The sequence below is a fragment of the Mesocricetus auratus genome, unplaced genomic scaffold (assembly GCF_017639785.1).
Source record: "Mesocricetus auratus isolate SY011 unplaced genomic scaffold, BCM_Maur_2.0 Super-Scaffold_100001, whole genome shotgun sequence".
Lineage (NCBI taxonomy): Eukaryota > Metazoa > Chordata > Mammalia > Rodentia > Cricetidae > Mesocricetus > Mesocricetus auratus.
The window spans coordinates 13341846-13363278 of NW_024429187.1; the positions used below are offsets into that span (position 1 = coordinate 13341846).

The 21433-nt window shown below is 46.0% G+C and overlaps 1 protein-coding gene across 6 annotated transcripts in view; it reads left to right on the forward strand.

Annotated features, from left to right (window-relative positions):
- Window positions 1–302: 302 nt before the first annotated feature.
- Irag2 (inositol 1,4,5-triphosphate receptor associated 2) overlaps window positions 303–21433 on the forward strand; it is a 96052-nt gene continuing 74921 nt past the window's right edge. For 5 of the 6 annotated variants that reach the window (XM_021228888.1, XM_021228891.1, XM_021228889.1 and 2 more), the window contains exons 1-5: window positions 303–394; window positions 8763–9360; window positions 11057–11170; window positions 18584–18764; window positions 21300–21419. In XM_021228888.1, coding sequence (XP_021084547.1) covers window positions 8784–9360; window positions 11057–11170; window positions 18584–18764; window positions 21300–21419 — 992 coding nt within the window. In that variant the 5' untranslated portion in view covers window positions 303–394; window positions 8763–8783. Of the gene's footprint in view, window positions 395–4039; window positions 4081–8762; window positions 9361–11056; window positions 11171–18583; window positions 18765–21299; window positions 21420–21433 lie in introns of those variants that run through there. The other variant, XM_040743590.1, reaches the window with a different exon arrangement.

The following is a 21433-nucleotide window of genomic DNA, read 5'->3' on the forward strand; positions in this document are numbered from 1 at the left end:
TTCCAGAACGGCTTCTACAGCTGTGGATGTAGCCTGGTACGAGCCTGGGCTGCCACATGAGGCTCTGTAGGAAGAGAAAGGGGAGGCTTTCCGCCCCTCTGACTGAAGGTGTGAGGCTTGTGCTGGCCTAACCTGGTGTTCAGCCTCCTCCTGGCTCCACACAGACTTCCTCCTCAGCCTGCCCGTGGTCTTCCCTTGCCCTGAGCTAGAGCAGAACCAAGACAGGTGCGGCTGATCCCACCCTGCCCTTGACACCGCCCCCCTTGCCAGCGGGTATTAAATTAGCACAAATGAGCTCCACCTCTCCCATCCATCTGCAAGCCTTCACTCTCCCTGGTGTGGACGCAGAAGTCAGTTCCTGGCGTGCTGGACCAGCCCAGTGAAAAATGCCGTGGTGAGATTCCCCCAGACAAGTAGCTCAGTTTCAGCCAGCCCTGACCTTAGTCCCCTTGGCAAAGTAGAGATTCCCCTGCCCCCATGCTGTCTCCTCACTCCTGCCTCAACCTCAAAATACCTGCCGTACAGGACATTGTCCAATGTCGCTGTCGTCGGTGTAAATTAGAAGCTCAGTAGAGAAGTAAAGCTAGGTTAGAAATGTGAAGGGAAAAGATAAGTAGCAGGGTTCTGGAAGTTCCAGCTTCACTAAGGGCAAATAGTCAAACTCCCTCCTCCCTCCTCCTCTTCCGCCTCCGCCTCCCTTTCCTTCCCTCCTCGTTTTGACACAGGCTCTCTCTAAGGCAGGCTACTCACAGTGATCCCCCTGCCTCGCTCAGCCTTCCAAGTGCTGTAATTACAGACATGAACCACCGCACCCAGCTCCAGAATTGTCTTCAGACTGACTTTCGGAGAGATTTCCAAAGCTTCACGGGGTGGGGGGCGGGGAGTTTTCCAGGCCTGGTCCCTTGGAAGGTGCCTCCCTTGGTAGGAAGCAGGGGCATGGTTTTGTAGCCTGAGAAAGCAAGGAAGCCCCTGATTCTTGCAGTTTGGGGTTTATTGTAAATTTTCTTCTGAGAGAAAAATCTAGCCTTGATAAAATAAGAGACGCTGAAGGAGACAGGCGACCCTCCAAAGCATGAGGGCTGTTTCAGAAATCGTGCCCCAAAGTTGACTATGGGGTTGGTGTGACCCAATGGAGGGGCGTTTAGTGTGACAAAGTTATGTGAACAGGAGAGGAGAGGGTTGCAGTCTCACCAGTGCGTGTTTTCTGTGTGTGTGTGTGTGTGTGTGTGTCTCCCTGTGTGTATAACATAAAGGTGTACAGACAATTGACTTATAGAGCACTTTCTGGGCTGGGGACATGGGGTTTGCAAGTCACTTTTAGTGTAGCTGATGTCCCCCGTCCTAAGAAAGACACACAGAAAAGAAGTGTGTTTAATCCAACAAACACAGCAAACACAGCCCACACCATAACTTGAGCATGGGTACTGAGGCAGTAGAACTATCATGAGTTCCAGTCCAGAGTGAGACTTTGGCAAAACAATAACAGCAAAACCATGGGTGAACCAGGTGGTGGTGGCGCATGCCTTTAGTCCTAGCACTTGGGAGGCAGAGAGACAGGCAGATCTCTGAGTTCAAAACCAGTCTGGTCTACAGAGTAAGTTCCAGGACAGGCTCCGAAGCTACACAGGGAAACCTTGTCTCGAAAAACAAAAAATATGGGTGAAGCTAGGTAGGAAACACTCTCTGCCTCCCACCAGCCTGGCAGCAGGGGCGGGGAGGGGGGGGTTTGGGACCTCCAAGGAGCTTCCAGTGAATGGGTGTCCCCCCCTCTGTCTCTGAGACAGGGCTTCTCTGTGCAGCCCTGGCTGTCCTGGAACTGGTTCTGTAGACCAGGCTGGTCTTGAACTCAGAGATCTGCCTGTCTCTGCCTCCTAATTGCTGGCTGATTCTTGCATTTGACAAAGGGCTTGGCTGTATCTGACCATTGACAAAGAAACCCCTTGTTTACCATTTATCGACACATGAACATTTAAAAGTTTGTATTAATCAATTAAAGGTTTTGTTTAAATTTTAGTCAACCAAGTGGATTTCACCTCTGTGACTCATAGACGATTTCTGTGGATTTTTTAGAATATCTTTTTATTCATGTGTGTATGTTTGTGTGAGTGTGTGCCACATGTCTGTGCCAGCAGAGGCCAGAGGAGGTGTCCGATTCCCTGGAGCTGGAGTTACAGACGATCAAGAGCTGCCTTGATTGTGTGGGTGCTGGGAGCTGAATTGGGTGCCCCCGGGAGAGCACTCCTAATCTTGAGCCGTCTCTCCAGCCTGCATGGATTTCATAACTGAGTGACTTACAGAGCGTGCCCGATCTTCAGCTAGAAAGTACAACATCCAAGAAAAAGTGTTAACTTGGGCAAGATTTGCATAGCTGTGACTCTAGTCTGCAGAGACAGGGGAATCACTGTAAGTGTGAGACCAGCCTACATGTCAGGTTCAGACAGCATGGCCCTGCCTCCAGAACTCACACAGGGGAAATAAAAAGGTACATTTTCTTTCTTTTTTAAATGGGGGTTTTATTTATGCGTGGATGTTTTGCCTGCATGTATACCTGTGTACCATACATGCGCAGGTCCCTCCAAGGCCGCTGTAGAGGGTTCTGGATACCCTGGGGCAGTTGGGAGCTGCCCTGTGTAGCTCCCCAGACCATAAAGAGCCACTCCTGTTCTCCAAACACCAGTTGTATTCCATGCATGAGCAAGCGCAGGTTTAACCCTTTAATAGCCATCCCCATAGGCAGCCAGGCAGTGTTTATTAAATACCTAAATTGCACGGAGCCCTGCAGACACTGGGGTCACTACGGTGAGTGCAGCCCCTGTTCTTCTAAAACTCGCTGTCCCTCCGCCTTCCCAGATGGAGCACAAGTTTCAGAGTGTTTTAATATAAAGGGTGTCCCAGGTATTTCATGAATCATTCGCAGACTGGAGATGACTTGTCGTTTGAAAACCAAGCGTCACAGAGTTTTGATTTGCTACCAGCTAAATGTGGGGGCCCAGAAGCCCACAGAGCACTGCTCAGAAGGGACCCGAGAGCACTCTGACTTTAGGAGGGCATGGAAAATCCCGCCATGGCTATGCCGCTGTGCACCATGCATACCGCTTTACATATGGGTTGCCAGGTTCAGAGTTAGACCGTTAACGGTCAGGGAGAGGCCACAGCAGTTACGTTCTGACTCGCAGAACCCACGTGGATATGAAGGGTGCTTGGCAGCCTGTCTGTAACCATAGCCTGGGAAGGTGAAGACAGGGGACCATGGAGGAAGCTAGCTGCCAAGACCAGCCATATTGGCGAGCTCTGGGTTGTACTGAGAGACTCTCCCTTGGCGAACTTAGTGGAAGAGTTGGGGAGGGGGGTGGAGTTCAGCCTTGGGCCTCCCCACGCACTCACACCCTCACGCATGCTCAGCACATGTGTGCACATCTACATACAAACACACACACTCAACGCACACCGCACACATGAAAAATACCTATAAGAGGATTAAAAGGTTGAATTACGTGACTGTCGTAGGACTTTCCACTGGGACTCACACGAGGTGACATGACAGTGATTATCCTCACTTATTGTGTACTCTCATGGAAGCAGGCTCCGTGGCTCCTGTGTGTAACCCCAAGTCCTGTGGTGGTTGTTGTTGCTGGAACTGTCCTGCATATAGCAAAGAGCTGAGTTAATGCCTGCCTGGCCCAGGACTGTAAAGCAGGAGTTCATTTCTCTGGTGCAGACAACACCTGTACGATGGGTACGGCTCCTGTCCTAGGTGTCCTATGGCTGTGCCGTAGTTCATCTAACTCCCGTCGCTAATCCCCACGTCGTTCAACACTATCTCTAGGATGTTTGCCCTCTGTGGCTCATGGATACATACGCTTATTCTGCTTCCTAAAAGAGTTTTTGGTGACTTGTGATAAACCTACCGTCTACGCACAGCACGGGCATTGTTACATCAGGCATTGTTACACATCCCTTAAGTATTTGCTGGTAGTGATAAATCGAAGATCCCGTGATTGATGAATACATTACTAAGTAAGTGGTGATTTTATTGTAGGAAAATAATACACCGGACGGGACTGAGAGAGTGCTCAGCAGGTAAAGTGTTTGCGTCATAAACACAAGGACCCGAGTTTGATCTCCAGAACCCAAGGAAGAGTTGGGCTCGGGGCATTCTGTACTCCCAGTCAGAACACCTGACGGCAGGCTCTCTGGGGTTACTGACCAGCCAGTCTAGACAATCAGTGAGCTCTGTGCTCAGCAAGAGTCCCTGTTTCATAAAATGAGGTGGAGTGTGCCAGAGACAGCTCAGCTGTGTAAGAGCACCCGGGTGCTCATGACCACCTATAACTCTAGTTGCAGGAAATCTGTGTGGATGGAGCTTTCTGTCCCCCCCAGGTCCTGAAGCCATTTAGTCCCATATAAACACACAGACGCTTTATTAATTATAAATTCTTGGGCACTCGGCCCAGGCATCTTATTGGCTAGTTCTCTCTTAATTATTAATCCATTTCTTTTCTTTTCTTTTTTTTTTTTTTTTGGTTTTTACGAGACAGGGTTTCTCTGTATTGTTTTGGAGGCTGTCGGTCCAGCCCATCCTCGAACTCACAGAGATCCGCCTGCCTCTGCCTCCTGAGTGCTGGGATTAAAGGCATGCGCCACCACCGCCCGGCTATTAATCCATTTCTATTAATCTATGTATTTCCATGTGGTCTTGGCTTACTAGAGAATGCCCAGGCGTCCTACCTTCCCTGTGTTCCTCTTCCCAGAATTCCCTTGCCCTGATAGCCCTGCCTATACTTCCTGCCTGACTACATCCTGCCTGTCCATTGACCAAAACAGCTTTACTCATCAACCAATAAGAGAAATATATATTCACAGCACACAGAAGGACCTTCCCCCATCAGATCTGACTCCCTCTTCTGGTCACCAGACACATAATGTGTACATACATACATGCAGGCAACACACTCCCACACATAAAATAAATCCTAAAAAAATGGGGTGCAGGTGAAGAAGCCACCCAGTGCTGGCTCTGACCACCGCACTCATGTCCACATGTATGTGAACATGTGGGTACGTGTACACACCGAAGTTTCAGGTTTATGCATGGGAACAAAAGTGAAATCACTGAGGAACTGGCAAACTCCAAGATGGCTCATTTCAAAATGATGGTGCTGAAAATGAAATTCTTGGGGCTGGAGTGATGGCTCAGTGGCGAAGGGTGCTGGCTACTCTTGAGAGGACCTGGGTTCGATTCCCAGTGCCCACTTGGCTGCTCAGAACCACTCATAATCCAGTTCTGGGGATCAGATGCTTTCTTCTGGCTGCTGCAGGCACTTTCAAAGACATGACACACAAACATACTTAGCCACATGCACACACACACACACACAAATGGTTCTTGACATTAAGAGTTCAACAAACAAACAGGCCATCTTTGTATGCAAATATCAAGTGAATTTTTTCTTTTAAAGGTTTGTTTTTGTTTTATATGTACAAGATATGTATATATATATTTACGTGTAGTAAGTAATATATATATATTGCCTGCATATGTCTGTGTGTCACATGTGTGCCTAGCACCTAGGGAGGTCAGAAGAGGGTGTCAGATCCCCTGGAACTGGAATGACAGATAGCCGTGAGCCATCACGTGGGTGTTGGCAACTGAACCTAGGTCCTTGGCAAGAGCAGCCAGCGTTGCTAACCTCAGAGGCTTCTCTCCCCTCCGTGACTCCAACAGGGTGCGGTGGTGCATGCCTTTGATCTCAGCACTAGGTGCAGGCAGATCTCAGTGGGTTTGCAAATGGATCTGGTTTCCACAGAGGGTACCAGACTAGCCCGGGCTAAATAGTGAGACGCATTTTAAAAGCAAATCAAATAAAAAACGACAAAACAAAACAAAAACCCTCCAAGCAGTGAGTTCTAGCAAAGTTCACTCATAGCTTTTCACTTTCTGTCAGTGCCTGTACACATGCAGTTAGAGCACAGAGCAAGTGTGAGCTGTATGAGCCAGTGTGAGCTATACCGGCCAGGGTGAGCTATACGGGCCAGTGTGAGCTGTATGTTTCCTCTTTGTGTTGTCTGAGAAGGTCTTGTATGACCCCAGGTTGCCTTGAGTTTGATACAAAGTCAAGAGTAACCTTGAACTTCTGATCTCCCTGGCTCTACCTCCTGGAGTGGAGTGGTGTCTGTCCCCACACCCAGACTAGATTTGTGGTTCTTAGTGGTTTAGGAGGTGCAGAGAGGCTTTTCCACCAGGATCTAAAGCCAAGAAGAAAAGTAGGGGCAAAACAGGTCAGGATGTATTCAGGCCACAGAGAAGGCAGCTCATACTGCGAGATCTTTATTTTTCCATCTGCTCCAATTCCCACGTCAGACCTGCTGTATCAGAATAAATCAAGCTAACTCTAGGAAGCTTAGTCTGTGTTAGGGGCAGTGTCTTAAGTGATCTTTCTAAAAGAAGTAGTATATTGATGCCAAGCAGCAATTATCTCAGCCGTAGACCTGCAGGACACAGGGGAGAAAATGAAAGTCTTGTCTAGAACTCTGGACGGAGAGTCAGATGCCAGTGCCTGTAAAGTGAGGCTTCTCTCTGGAGCTTCAGAAGAGAGGGTGGTGTACCAGACACAGGGGTCCAGGGTCTACTCAAGGGTCCCCGCTAGCCTCATGCCAAACCTACCTCAGTTATTTGGCTCTAGAAGAGAGAAGCAGCCAGCTTAATTGAGACCACAGCTGAACAGGGTTAGGGTTAGAATAACGTGTTTTAAGCTTGGGATCACAAGACAAGCCTCAGACACTCAAAGTATTGCACACAACAAGAAGCAAGTTCAGGGGCGGCCACTCTCTAATGGCGGCCATCGTTGGACACTTCATTGATTGGAGTTGGCGGCCATCAGATTGGCATGAAGCCCGAGCCTGCACCCTGGCATCTTCTCTGGAATCTTTCTGCTTCTCTTGGTGACCACAAATCTTTGAAGCTGTGTATCTGACTCTGGAGGGCTGGGGATCGAATCCAGGCTTCACACCAGCCAAGCTAGTCCCCTGCTCCTGAGCTATATTCTCATTCCACTTTGAAGACTGCCTCACAAGGCTGGGGGTGACTTAGTGGCAGAGCTCTCGCCCGGCCTGTGGAAGGTCCTGAGTTTGATTCCCAACAGTGCACAAGGAAGGTCCCACTCCCAAACAAAGTTTATCAGCTTATAATTCATCGTTAGGGGACTGAGAAAAAGTCTTGTGATTGAGATTTTTATTAGGTCTTAGAAATTGCCACCGATTCTACTATTTAAGCAAAAATTTGGATTTCCAAATCTCTCATTTTTTCTTATAAGAATCCATGATTTTCTAAAAACTATCTTACACCGATAATCTGGAGGGCTAGGGGCACAGAAAACTAACAAAACACTAAGGTTACATAAAGCCTCAGGTTCAAGTCCTGCCACCAACAAAACAAATAAAGCAAATCCTAGCTGGCTCAGATCCTAGTGCTGGGACCATTAACAAGTTACTAGACCTCTTTGACTCTCGGCCTCTGTGTAAAAGGGATTTCCAGATATCTGACAGGGATTATATGACGTTCAGGCACAAAACACTGTATATTTACGAGAGAGTAGATTTTAAGTTCTCAATTGATGAGAGGCAGGACTGTGTCAATGAAGATGGTTGTTCGTGTATATGTGGGAGCTGCTGACACCATTACAGACTATGCATGATGTGGAGTCTTGCATAAATTAAAAAGCAGCTGGGTGGTGGTGTACAACTTTAATCCCAGCATTCAGGAGGCAGAGGCAGGTGGGATCACTGTGAATTTGAGGCCAGCATGGTCTACAGAGTGAGTTCCAGGACAGTCAGGGCTACACAGGGAAACATTGTTTCAAAAACAGAGATAGATAATAGATTAAAAACTGAGATGGTTAAAAGCCCAGCTCCAGAATCCAGATGGCCTGGTTTTAGTAAGGGATCTGCCTTCCTGTTTTCCGCTTTTCTAAAGCCCAGGCTAGCCCAGAGCTTTGCCTCTGAGCTGTGCATGGCCCAGAATGCCTGGTCTCCTGCCTTCACGTACTGAGTGCTGGCTTTGCAGGTGAGTGGACCACATTCAGTCTGCCCTGTCTGGGGATCAAACCCAGGGATTTGCGTATGCCGGGCAAGGACTGTGCCAACAGCCACAGACACAGTGCCTCTGGCGTGCTAAGAGGCTTTGGGTGTGTGCCTGACTCTCCCTTTGCTAGAAAATGGAGACAGTGGTGACGCTACTCCTGAGCACTGGTGGTGGTTGTTATTTTTACAGATTCATTTCTAGTTATGTATTTTTAAGATTTTCTTTATTTGTGTGTGTCTGTGTGTGTGTATTTTGCCTGCATGTGTGTCTATGCACCATATACCTGCCTGGTACCAAGAGGCCAGAGGAGGGCATCAGACCCTCAGGAACTGGAATTGTAGATGGTGGTGAATCCCCTATGGGCGCTGGGAACTGAACCCATGTTCTCAGCAAGAGCAGCAAGTGCTCTTAGCCACTGAGCCAAGTGTCAGCCACCCCCAGAGCACTGTTCTAAGGGTGAGTCAGTCGCTACACAGAGGGTCCTTAGCATGTACCTGCTCAAGGTGAGAACTTCGTATCACTGGCTGCTGGCGGTTCCTGAAAAATCTGAGTTGTTGAGAGCGGTCGAACACCTGGTATCCAGTCCCTGAAAAGTCAGTGTGGGGATAAGCAGCTGACTGCAAAATCCTTGTCGGGACAACGCTAACTCCAAAATCCACGTCTGATCTTGCCTACTGTTTAGCCACTTCTAACTTATGGAGTAATGATGACCTCATCAAGGAAAGAAGTTGAGAAGCGTCGCAACCCAGTAGAGAGCATTTGTCGAAAAATCAGAGCCATTCGGAGGAGAGAGACCACTCTGAATTTGGCTCGACGGGTCGCTAAACGCAAGTCCAGCAGCCCCGACAGTCCGCAGTCTAAAACCAAGACGGCCTTTGGGGACTCGCTGCGGAGGACAGCTGCCACTGGAGTTCCTGTGCTGGACTCTCACTTCTCAAGACCTGAGAGAAAGCACAGTCGCGTTTCCTGTCCTGAAGTCATGTCCTTGAGAACCTCGACAAGCTCTCAGCCCAGCTCTCCTCAGGAGGCCACGTACTCCGTTGTTCTGGCAAGTTCTGAGAACTGCTCACAGCTGAGACCATGGAGCCTCCAGAGCCCTCCATCCTTGAAGTCTCAGTCCGGCCAAGGGCGATGCATCCCCAGCAAGGATTTAGACAGCAGCCGCAATGCAAACTCTTCAAGTACCTCAGTCCTTGGCTCTGTCTGCAGCTCTGGGAGGGACACTACGTTTTCCACTCCTTGGGATGGGGTGACGAGAAAGTTATCTCTGAATGATGACGGTAAGTAGCCATGTCGTAAATTACTTGCTCTAGCCAGGTGTTGGTGGTGCATGCCTTTAACTCCAGGACTCAGGAGGCAGAGGTAGGTGGGTCTCGTGAGTTCAAGGCCAGCCTGGTCTACAGAGTGAGTTCCAGGGTCCAGGGCAGGCAGGACTACCTAAGAAGAGACCCTGTCTCAAACAAATAAAAAATAAAACAAACAAACAAACAAAAAACTTCATGCATCTGAACAGAGGCGTCTGTTCCCTTCCTGGCTTTTTATTTTTTGATATTTAGGTTGGCATGGGAAGTGATGGATTTTTCTCACAGCAGCTTCATATTACATCTTTACATTTGTTCCCCTCCCCATTCCATTTATCATTTTTAAAATCTTTTATGTTTTGTATATGGGTATCTTTCCTCCATATATGTATGTATATCACATGTGATGCCCTTGGCGAACAGAAGAAGAGATTAGATCCCCTGGAAGTGGAGTCACAGATGCTGGTTGAGAGTCACTGTGTGGGTACAGGCAATAGAATTTGGGTCCTTGATAAGAGCAGCCAGTGCTCTTAAATACCGAGCCATCTCCATCCTTTCTGTGTGAGGCGTGAGTCTTTCTCCCCCTTTTTAAAGAAAGCCTGTACTCTGCACACATCTACATAAAATCCAAATTCTCAACCCCGTGGTGGTCTTCACCATCCTGCAACAAATGTCGCTCAAGCCCAGTCAGTCTTCACGTGTGTTCCCCTGAGACAGACCTTTAACCTTCTCGCACAGCAGCGAAACAGCCGTGTAAGAGAATGTGGGGTTTGGTTGGGGTGTAGCTCAGTGGCAGAGTTCTTCCCTACAGGCCTTGAGTTCAAACCCAGAACCCCGCAAATGAGCTCCATTGCAGGAGTCAAGGAAACAGACCGTGGAGGAGGTAAATGTGTCAGCTGGAGATTTAGGGACCTCTGCCTAGGCTGTTTATTGCTCTGTGGTTAATAGACACTCAGAAACGAACCCTTGCGGGATAGCACATCTCTAGAACATTCTGCTTTCTGTTTTTCTTTTAACGTGTGTCTGTGTTTTACCGGGCGTAGGTGTGGGTGTGGGCACTCATGTCTGATGCCCACGGGGGAAGAAGGGGCATCAGATCCTTAGGAACTGGAGTGACAGACGATTGTGAGCCACTATGTGGGTGCTGGGAACTGAACCCAGGTCCTCTGGAAAAACAGCCAGTGCCCTTAGCACTGAGCCATCTCTTCCACTCGCCTCTGTTTTCTTAAAATTTCTTTTGTTTTTGCTTGTTGTTCTACAATTCTCTTTTATATGACAGGGTTATAAAACCCGATTCCCCACAGGTTCCCCACTCCCCTTATTTTTCTTGAGACCAGGTCTCACTATGAAGCCCTGGCTAATCTGGGACTTGCTTTGTCTCCTAACTCACAGAAATCCACCTCTGCCTCATGAGTGCTGGGATTAAAGATGTGTGTTTTAGCCTATGACTAAGTTTAATTTTTATGTGTGTGTATATATGTGTTGTTAGGGATTGAACCCGAAGCCTGCCTCAGGCACGTGGACAGATGCTATACCTCTGAGCTGCTCCCAGCACCCAAGACCACTTTTAGAAAATGGTTTACTGAAGATGTCAGTATTGTGAGCCGATGGTCACTGAAGTAAAAATTATTCGGATGACACCCCATTACAATCCCCAAACCTTTCCTTTCCATAGGGTTGAAAGCTGAAGATGAGGGCAGCCAGGAGGAGGGAGCCTATGGGGCCTGTGAAACCCATGGGGAAGAGTTTCTGGCAGGAATTTTTCAAGAGCTCGACACCAAGCATACAGGTGAGTTAAGCGAGAGACCTGGCCATGCTGCCTTCCAGAGGGGAATGGCTTGTGTGAGGCTGAGTCTCATGTCTTCACATATGGTGAGTACAATGTAACTTGAAAGTGAGCCCAGCTGTTAGTTCATGGCTGTTTCTTGATTTCAGGGACTTTCTAGTCACTACTCAGAATGACTTACCCTTCGTAAGGGCTGGTCTCAAGAAAGAGCTACTTCAAGTATATGAAACTACTTTCCGGATTTAGCTCAAAAGCTCCCAATTTTAGCTTTTCACTTCTGGTTATTTTGTGTGTGTGTGTGGGTGATGGTGGTAGTTAATTCTTTATAAAATTTCCACAGGCTATTTTTAGTGTGAAAATGCTTCCTGTCCACGGTAAGAGAGTCATTGTCTTAGAAATGGGAAAAATCAGCAATCCCGTTTCCTAACTGTTTTTAATTATTTATATATCATTCCCTGGCTCCCTCTGTCAGTGCGGCTCTGGCTTTTTTTTTTAACTGTAGAAATGTTTTCAGTAACATACAGAAGTAAAGAGGGTAACGTAGAGAAGCCTTACACGGGACCAGGGAATGGATCAATACACAGAGGCCTCATCATCCAGGCCTAACACCCGTGGAAGGACCCACGTGTGGAAAGGGGAACCAACTCCAAAAGACTTTCCCTCACACCCACATGCATGGTGCACCGCACACACGCTTTCTCACACAACCAAATAAATGTTTGTTATTTTTAGAACCCTTGACATCCGTGTAGAGTAACCAACTAGGCCTCCTTTCTAACTCCATTTTCTCTTGTGGGATAATTCTCAGACAGCACACATCACCCAGAAATATTTCAGTACACAGGTTAATTGATTTTATTATTTTAAAAAATTTTTAAATGTCTTTTTCTTTAATTTTAAATTTAAATTAGAAACAAGGTTGCTTCACATGTCAATCCCAGGTCCCTCTCCCTCTCCCTCCCCTCCTCACATGTCCTACCACCAACCTCCCTGCCCCCAATCCCCACTCCTTTCCCCAGGGAGGGTGAGGCCCTCCATGGGGGTTATCCATAGTCTGTCATTTCACCCAGGGTAGGGTCTTCCCCAAGAGTCCAGTTTAAGAGAGCATCTCTCATTGTGGGATGGGCACCCAAAGTCCATTTGTATGCCAGGGATAAATATCGATCTACTACCCAATGCTCCATAGATTGCCTATGGGTGTCCTCACTGACACCCACATTCAGGGGGTCTGGATCAGTCCAATGCTGGATTCCCAGCCATCAATCTGGAGTTTAAGAGCTCTCCCTTGTTCAGGTCAGCTGTTTCTGGGGATTAATCTAGCCCAGTCTTGACCCCTTTGCTCATCAGTCCTCCCTTTCTGTCACTGGGTTCCTTGAGTTCAGCTCAGCGTTTAGCTGTGGAGTCTGCCTTTGCTTCCATCAGTCATTGGTTGAAGGTTCTGTTTCCCAGACTCTCTGGCTGTGGGATTGTATGCTGGCACTCCCCAGATCTATGTCTAAAATCCATATATGAGTGAGTACATGCTTCACTCAGGATGCTTTCTTCTAGTGCCATCCATTTGCCTGCAAATTTCAGGATTCCATTGTTTTTTTTCTGCTGAATAGTACTCCACTGTGTACATTTTCTGTATCCACTCTTCAGTTGAGGGGCATCTAAGTTGCTATTAATGCTGCTATGAACATAGTGGAACAGATGTCCTTGTTGTATGAATGTGCATCTTTTGGATATATGCCTAAGAGTGGAATTGCTGGTTGTTGTGGTAGGTTGATTCCCATTTTCCTAAGGAATCGCCATACTGATTTCCAAAGTGGCTTATGAGTTGGCACTACCACCAGCATTGGAGGAGTGTTCCCCTTTCTCCACATCTCCTCCAGCATAAACTGTCATTGGTGTTTTTGATTTTAGCCATTCTGACAGGAGTAAGATGGTATCTCAGAGCTGTATTGATTTGCATTTCCCTAATGGCTAGGGATATTGAGCACTTTCTTAAGTGCCTCTCGGCCATTTTAGACACCTCTGTTGAGAATTTTCTATTTAGTTCTGTAGCCCACTTTTTAATTGTATCCTTTGGTGTTTTGGAGACTTGCTTCTTAGGTTCTTTGTAAATTTTAGAGATCAGCCCTCTGTCAGATGTGGGGTTAGTGAATATCTTTTCCCATTCTGTGGGCTGCCTTTTTGTCTTGCTGACTGTGTCCTTTGCCTTACAGAAGCTTCTCAGTTTCAGGAGGTCCCATTTATTAATTGTTGACCTCAGTGTCTGTGCTACTGGTGTTATGTCTGTACCAATTCGTTCAAGGGTACCTCCCACTTTCTCTTCTAAGAGGTTCAGTGTGGCTGGATTTATGTTGAGGTCTTTGATCCATTTGGACTTAAGTGTTGTGCATGGTGAAAGACATGGATCTATCTGCATTCTTCTATTCTTCTACACCAGCATCCAGTTATGCCAGCACCATTTGGTGAAGATGCTTTCTTTTTTTCTATTGTATATTTTTAGCTTCTTTGTCAAAGATCAGATGTTTGTACATGTATGGGTTAATATCAGGGTATTCAATCGATTCCATTGGTCTACCTGTCTGTTTTTGTGCCAATACCAAGCTGTTTTCAGGACTATAGCTCAATAATAAAGCTTGAAATCAGGGATGGTGATGTCTCTAGACATTGCTTTGTTGAACAGGGTTGTTTTGGCTATCCTGGGTCTTTTGTTTTTCCATGTAAAGTTAGTTAATGTTCTTTCAAGATCTGTGAAGAATTGTGCTGGGATTTTAATGGGGATTGTATTGAATCTGTATATTACTTTTGGCAGGATTGCCATTTTTACTACATTGATCCTACCTATCCAAGAGCATGGCAGATCTTTCCATTTTCTGGTGTCTTCTTTAATTTGTTTCTTTAAAGACTCAAAGTTCTTGCAATACAGGTCTTTCACTTGTTTGGTTAGCATAACCCCAAGGTATTTTATGTTGTTTGTGGCAATTGTAAAGGGTGATGTTTCTCTGATTTCTTTCTTTTATGGTCTATATAGTAGGGCTACTGATTTTCTTGAGTTGATCTTGTATCCTGCCACTTTGCTGAAAGTATTTATCAGCTGTAAAAGTTCCCTTGAATAGTTTTTTTGGTCACTCATGTAAGCTATTATATCATCTGCAAATAGTGAAAGTTTGACCTCTTCCTTTCCAATTTGTATCCCCTTGATCTCCTTTTGTTGTCTTATTGCTCTAGCTAGAACTTCAAGTACAATATTGAAGAGGTATGGAAAGAGTGGACAGCCTTGTCTTGTTCCTGATTTTAGAGGAATTGTGTTGCGTTTCTTCCATTTAGTTTGATGTTGGCTGTTGGTTTGCTGTATATAGCTTTTATTATGTTTAGGTATGTTCCTGTTATCCAGGATCTCTCCAAGACCTTTATCATGAAGGGGTGTTGCATTTTGTCAAAGACTTTTTCAGCATCTAGTGAGATGATCATGTGATTTTTGTCTCTCAGCTTGTTTATATGGCAGATTACATTGATGAATTTTCGTATGTTGAACCATCCCTGCATCCCTGGTATGAAACCTCCTTGGTTGTGGTGAATGTGTTCTTGGATCCAATTTGGTGTTTGGATGTGTTCTTGGATCCGATTTGCCAGTACTTTATTGAGTATTTTTGCATCAGTGTTCATGAAGGATATTGGTCTGATGTTCTTCTCCTTAGTTGTGTCTTTATGTGGCTTGGGTATCAAGGTTATCGAAGCCTCGTAAAAAGAGTTTGGCAAAGACCCTTCTGCTTCTATTGTGTGGAATACTTTGAGAAGAACTGGTATAAGCTGTTCTTTGAATTTCTGGTAGAATTCTGTACTGAGGCCATCTGTACCTGAGCTTTTTTTTGGGTGATAGACTTTTGATGACTGCTTCTATTTCATTAGGGGTCATAGGCCTATTTAAATTGCTTATCTATTCTTGATTTAATTTTGACAAGTGATAGCTATCCAGAAAATTGTCCATTTCCTTTAAATTTTCAAATTTTGTGGAATACAGGTTTTCAAAGTATGACCTGATGATTCTCTGGATTTCCTAAGTGTCCATTGTTATGTGCTCCTTTTCATTTCTGATTTTGTTAATTTGCGTATTCATACTCTGCCATTTCATAAGTTTGGATAAAAGGTTTGTCTATCTTGTTTGATTTTCTCAAAGAACCAACTCTTTGTTACATTGATTCTTTGTATTGTTTTCCCTAGTTCCTACTTTATTGATTTCAGCCCCCAATTTGATTATTTCCTGGCATCTACTCCTCCTGGGTGATTTGTTTCTTTGTGTTCTAGAGCTTTCAGCTATGCTGTTAATGCTCTAGTGTAATTATCCTCCAGTTTCTTCATGTGGGCACTTCGTGCTATGAACTTCTCTCTTAGCACTGCTTTCAAAGTGTCCCATAAGTTTGGGTATGTTGTGTCTTCATTCTTATTGAATTCTAGGAAGTCTTTAACTTTTTTTATTTCTTCTTTGACCCAGCAATGGTGCATTTGCACATTATTCAATTTCCATGAGTTTGTAAGGTTTCTGCAAATTTGTGTTGTTGTTGAATTCTAATTTTAATGCGTGTTGATCTGATAAGATGCATGGAGTTATTCTAATTTTTTGTACCTGTTGAGGTTTTATATGTTGCCAAGTATGTGGTCGATTTTTGAGAAGGTTCCATGTGGCGCCGAGAATGTATATTCTTTTTTATTTGGACGGAATGTTCTATAGATGTCTGTTAATCCTAATTGGGTCATAACTTCTATTAGTTCCTTTGCTTCTTTGTTAAGTTTCTGTCTGGTAGTACTGTCTAGTGGTGAGAGTGTGGTCTCCCACTATAAGTGTATGGGGCTTTATGTGTGATTTGAGTTTTAGTAATGTTTCTTTTACGAATGTGGATGCCTTTGTATTTGGGGAATAGATGTTCAGAATTGAAACTTCATCTTGGTGGATTTCTCCTGTGATGAGTATGAAATGACCTCCCTCATCTCTTTTGATTGATTTTATTTTAAATTCTAATTTGTTAGATATTAGGAATGCTACCCTCACTTGTTTCTTGGGTCCATTTGATTGGAAAATCTTTTCCAAACCCTTAACTCTGAGGTAATATCTGTCTTTGAGGCTGAGGTGTATTTCTTGTATGCAGCAGAAGGATGGGTTCTGTCTTCAAATCTATTCTGTTAGCCTGTGTCTTCTTATGGGCAAGTTAAGACCATTAATGTTGAGGGATATTAATGACCATTGATTGCTCATTCTTGTTTGTTTTGAGATTGTTGTTGTTGTTGGAATTATATGTGGATTTCCACCCCTTTTTTCTTTTGGCTGTTGGTAAGGTGGGATTATCTATTGCATATGTTTTTCTGGTCATAGTTAACTTCCTTGGGTTGAAGTTTTCCTTCCAGAATTTTCTGTACGGCTGGGTTAGTGGATATGTATTGTTTGAATCTGGTTTTGTCATGGAATATCTTGCTTTCTCCACATACAGTGATGAAAGTTTTGCTGGGTATAGTAGTCTGGGCTGGCATGTGTGGTTTCTTAGTGTTGGTAGAATATCTATCAGGGTTTCCATGGAGAAGTCACGTGTAATTCTGATAGGTTTGGCTTTATATGTTACTTGACCTTTTTTCTTAGCTGCTCTTAATATTCTTTCTTTATTCTGTATGTTTTGGGTCTTGATTACTATGTGGCAAGAGGACTTTTTTGTGGTCCACTCTATTTGGTGTTCTGTAAGATTCTTGTACCTTCATTGGCATGTCTTCCATCTCTTGTATTCTGTTGGTTATGCTTGCATCTGTAGTACCTGACTGTTTGCCCAGCTTTTCTATTTCCAGCATTCCTTCAGACTGTTTTTTTTTTTGTTATTGTCTCTATTTCAGTTTTCAACCCTTGCACTGTTTGAATTGTTTCTTGCAATTTTTGCTTTGTCTTTTCCTCCATTTATTGCATTTTTTGGATTTTTTTGGGTTTTTTTCCCCTTCTATTTCTTTAAGGGATTTTCCCATATCCTCTTTGAGGGCCTCTATCATTTTCATGAAGTTGTTTTAAAGGACATTCTCTTCTGCTTATTTCGCATTGGAATGTTGGAGTCTTGCTGGTGTTGAGTCTCTAGAAACTGGTGGTGTCATTTGTTTTTCTGTTGCTGAGTGTGTTTTTGTATTGTCTCTTTCCCATCCCTTCTTCTAGTGGGTGCAGAAAGAACCTCTTCCTGGTCTGGTGGTTAAGGAACCAGAGTTTGCTTTCAGTGGGTGCAAGCAAGTCCACTACTATGGTAGTTCTCCTCTTCCTGGTCCTAGCCCTGGTCCCATGGGTGGAGAAGAAGACCAGGAATCTGGGTTGCTTAGGTTCCCGCCAGGAGGGAACACTCAATGGCAGTCTCCAGACACTGGAACGGGGGGGAGGCAGAAACAGGCCCTGAATTACCTGGTCTCGTGGGTAGAGGAGGAGACCAGGAAACTGGGGTGCATAGGCTCCCACAGAGAAGGGAGCCTCAGTGGCAGTCCCCAGGCAGTCCTCAGGTACTGGGAGTCAGACCCAGATACAGGGCCTGGTTTACCTGGTCCCGTGGGTGGAGATGAAGATGAGGAATCTGGGATGTAGGCTCCCACCGAGAGGGGAGACTCAGTGGCAGTCTCCCGGCACTGAAACACAGGCCTAGAAACAGGCCCCGAATTGCCTGGTCCCATGGGTGAGAAGAAGACCAGGAAACTGGGGTGTGTAGGCTCTGGCTGGGGGGGGAGGTACCTATTTTTAGATTTTTATTACATTTAGTTATCTTCATTGTTGTTGGTGGTGGTGTGGTGTGTGTGTGTGTGTGAGCGTGTATATGTGTGTGTGTTTGTGTGTGTGTGAGAGAGTGTGTGTACATAGGGATTAGAGGATAATTTGCAGGAGTCCATGTGCTTCTTTTACCACTTGGTAGAAGTCTACCCAAGCCCTGCCCCATGCCAGCTTGACAGGACAGCAAGCATAATATGAGTTATTTTTAGAACCTAAAATATCAGCAGTTCATTCACCAAAGATGCGTGTGTTTCAGGCCAGTGGGACAGCTCAAAGGGTAAAGGCAGCCACCACCAAGCCTGACAGCCTGAGTTCAATCCCCCAGAACTTGCGTATGGAGGTCGAGAATTGGCGTTTACAAGCTGCCCTTTGACCTCTACACGCACACATGCGCTCCAGTTTACACACGCAAAGTACATAAAACTGAGTTTGAAATGTCTTCCAAACTCAGGATGCCGTCCTGTTGCCTCGGACGTGCAAAGCCCCCACATCACACCTGTAGTCCCATCCCTCAAGACGGTGCAGCAGAAGGATCAGAAATTTAAGGTCGTCCTTGGTTATGTAGGAAGTTTGAGGCTGGCCCAGGGTACATTAGAACCTGTCTCAAAACAACATGTTCTGAAGGTAATTTTCTGTTCTCCCCCCACAAGGTGCAGTGGGAGTGGACAGAATCATGGCTTACCTGAGACGAACCGCTGGCCAAGACTCTGAAGACGGTGACCTTGAAGCGCTGGGGACCATGCTTGATCCCGAAAATACAAACCCACGTGTGGACCTGGACACCTTCCAGGGCATTGTGAAGGAGTGGGTAGCTCACTCTAGGAGCAGGAGGTGAGCCGAGGTCCACATCCCAGGACACGGCCTATGTCCACCCCAGGGCACGGCCCGCATCACCCATCAATTTGGTCCCATACTTCGTACTAGTGGAAATGCTGTTGTAGGTGCCCCTCTCTATCCGGCACCCCAAGACCTCCTGAAAGATGTTGCCCTATAGCTGAGCCCCATCACCAGCAGGTCTGTGGTGAAGCCTGCTGGTGTGCATTCTGTACTGTGGCTGCTGAGGAGGTGGGTACCTGTGAGGCCACTCCCCGGGTTGGTTCTGATAATGTGTTGGTGTTGTGATGGAGACAGGGATGTTGCTCTCTCATCCAAGTAGGTGTGACCCTGCTTATCTTCCAAGATCAGAGAAGATGTTGCGTGTCTGGGGCGGCATGGCTTAAAAGACAACACCGTTCTCGGGGAATTGAGCCGCTGTGAGAGCCAAGGGGAGCCCTAACACTAACTAGAACATCTCCAGCCTGTGCGAACTCCAGCAGGAACTTAGATTCTGTGCTAACAGGGCTGATAAAGATATACAGATAACAGTGTTGCTTGCCCAACGTGGGGAGCAATATAAATACACAAAACACACAATCTTACAAGTAATGAGAAATACAGAAAACAGAACTGGGGAGATGCCCGGGGATGAGGGTGCTCGCTTCGCAAGATAAGGGCCACCACTCATGAAAAAAGCCGGGTGTGGCTGAACAGGCCTGTAACCCTCGCACTGTATGGTGTGGAGACAGGAGGATGGTTGGGTCTAGCTAGTCAGCAGCCTAGCTCCGGGGTTGGTGAGCGGTACTGTCTCAAATGAATGAGATACAGGTGACGAAGCTGGACACTTAGTGTCTGCTAGTCTCCACACGCCCATTTGCACACCTGCACGCATGTGCCCCCAACACACGTAAACAAATTACATTTTGAAAAAGAAAGGAATGGAAATAGAGCAGCATACCATTTTGTCATTTGTTTCACAATGCTTACAACTTTAAATTGCACTATTGGCATGCGTGTGGGTGCTTGTGGAGGTCAGAGGATGCCTTGAAGAAACTTATTCTCTCCTTCACCGTGTGGTCCTGGGATCAAACTCGGGCCCTCAGGCTTCCTCACCCACTGAGCTGGCTCCCTGGCCCTTAATGACAGAGTTTAAGTAGAGTGACACCATCCAGTGTTGAGGGATGGGCAAATAACCAGACGGGTAGAAGAGCAAGATGGCTCAGTTTTTTAAAGAGCAATTTAAGAACACAGTTAAAGCCCTTAAAAATGTGTAATATCTTTGAAGTACAGTGGCCGATTCCTGTAATGGCAGCAGGGTGCAGAGTCTGCAGGAATAATACAGTTTTGAGGTCTGTGTGGTTTATGTAGCAAGCTTCAGGAATAGTAAGAATCCTTCTTATGAAGCAAAACAACCAAATGACAATAATACAAGCAGTATCTTTGAGCAGGTAATATACATTGAAGGAAAATAACTAACCATATGCTTTCATTCAGTTAAATTTTGTTCATGTGTGTGCAAGCATGTGTCCATGTGCCCGTGTGTGTGTGTGTGTGTTCATCCATGTGTGTGTCACGTGTGTGTGTCCGTGTGTGTGTGTGTGTGTGTGTGTGTGTTGATATTGCATGTCTTTCTCCATTTTCCACTTCATTTGTTGAGGGTAGGGTCTTTGTCTGAACCTGGACCTCTGTTGTGGAAATATTATTTTAGCTGGGCAAAGATGTGTTGCATTTGTTTATGCTGCAGAATACCACCTTAACTGTTACTTTTGTTTATACTTCATTTGTTTAAGTGTAAGGATGTGTGTCTAATTATGTAGCAATATGTTGCATCTGTTTCACCTTGCCTGCCTAAGGCACCTGATTGGTTTAATAAAGAGCTGAATGGCCAGTAGCTAGGCAGAAGAGGAATATGAGAGACTAGCAGGCAGGGAGAATAAAATAGGAGGAGGAGTCTAGGTCTGAGAGAAGAAAGACAAGAGGAGGAGGAGGACGACGACGAGGAGGAAGAGGTGGAGGAGGAGGAGAGAATGAGGGAGATGCCAGGGGGCCAGAAGCCAGGCAACTGTCCACCAGTCAGACGTAGAAACAGCAAGAAAGTAAGAAAAGGTTAAAATCCTCAAGGTAAAAAGTAGATAAAGAGAAACAGGTTAATTTAATTTAAAAGAGCTAGCCAGAAACGAGCCTAAAGTAGGCCAAGCATTCAAAACTAACAATAAGTCTCTGTGTCATGATTTGGAATCTGGTTGATGACCTAAAGGAAAAAGCCTGGTGCAGACCTCAATGGTTTGAGTAACCTACCTAGGCAGCTCGCCCTGGGTACCTTCCTGTCTCTGTGTCCTGCACACAGGGATTCCAGGCGGCCACCACGTCACCTGGCGTGAGTCTGACTTCATTGTCCACACTTGCCAGCCAGGCCAGCTGCCACTGAGCCATCTCCCAACCCACAGTTGCTTTAAACTCAAACGGGGGCGAGGAGAGCACATTCGGAAAAGCTGAACTGCACTGTGGTCCGACAAGGTCTGGACTGCTGTCTTCGCCTTTTGGCTTCAGGGAAGGAACAAGGAGCCGATGGAGTGGCAGCTGGGATGACTCTGTGTTTGAGCCACAGGAAGACGTGGGGCCAGACGGGCCAGGGAGCGAGCTGCACCACGATTGCAGGGCGTGGAGGAAGTGAGTCCTTCCTA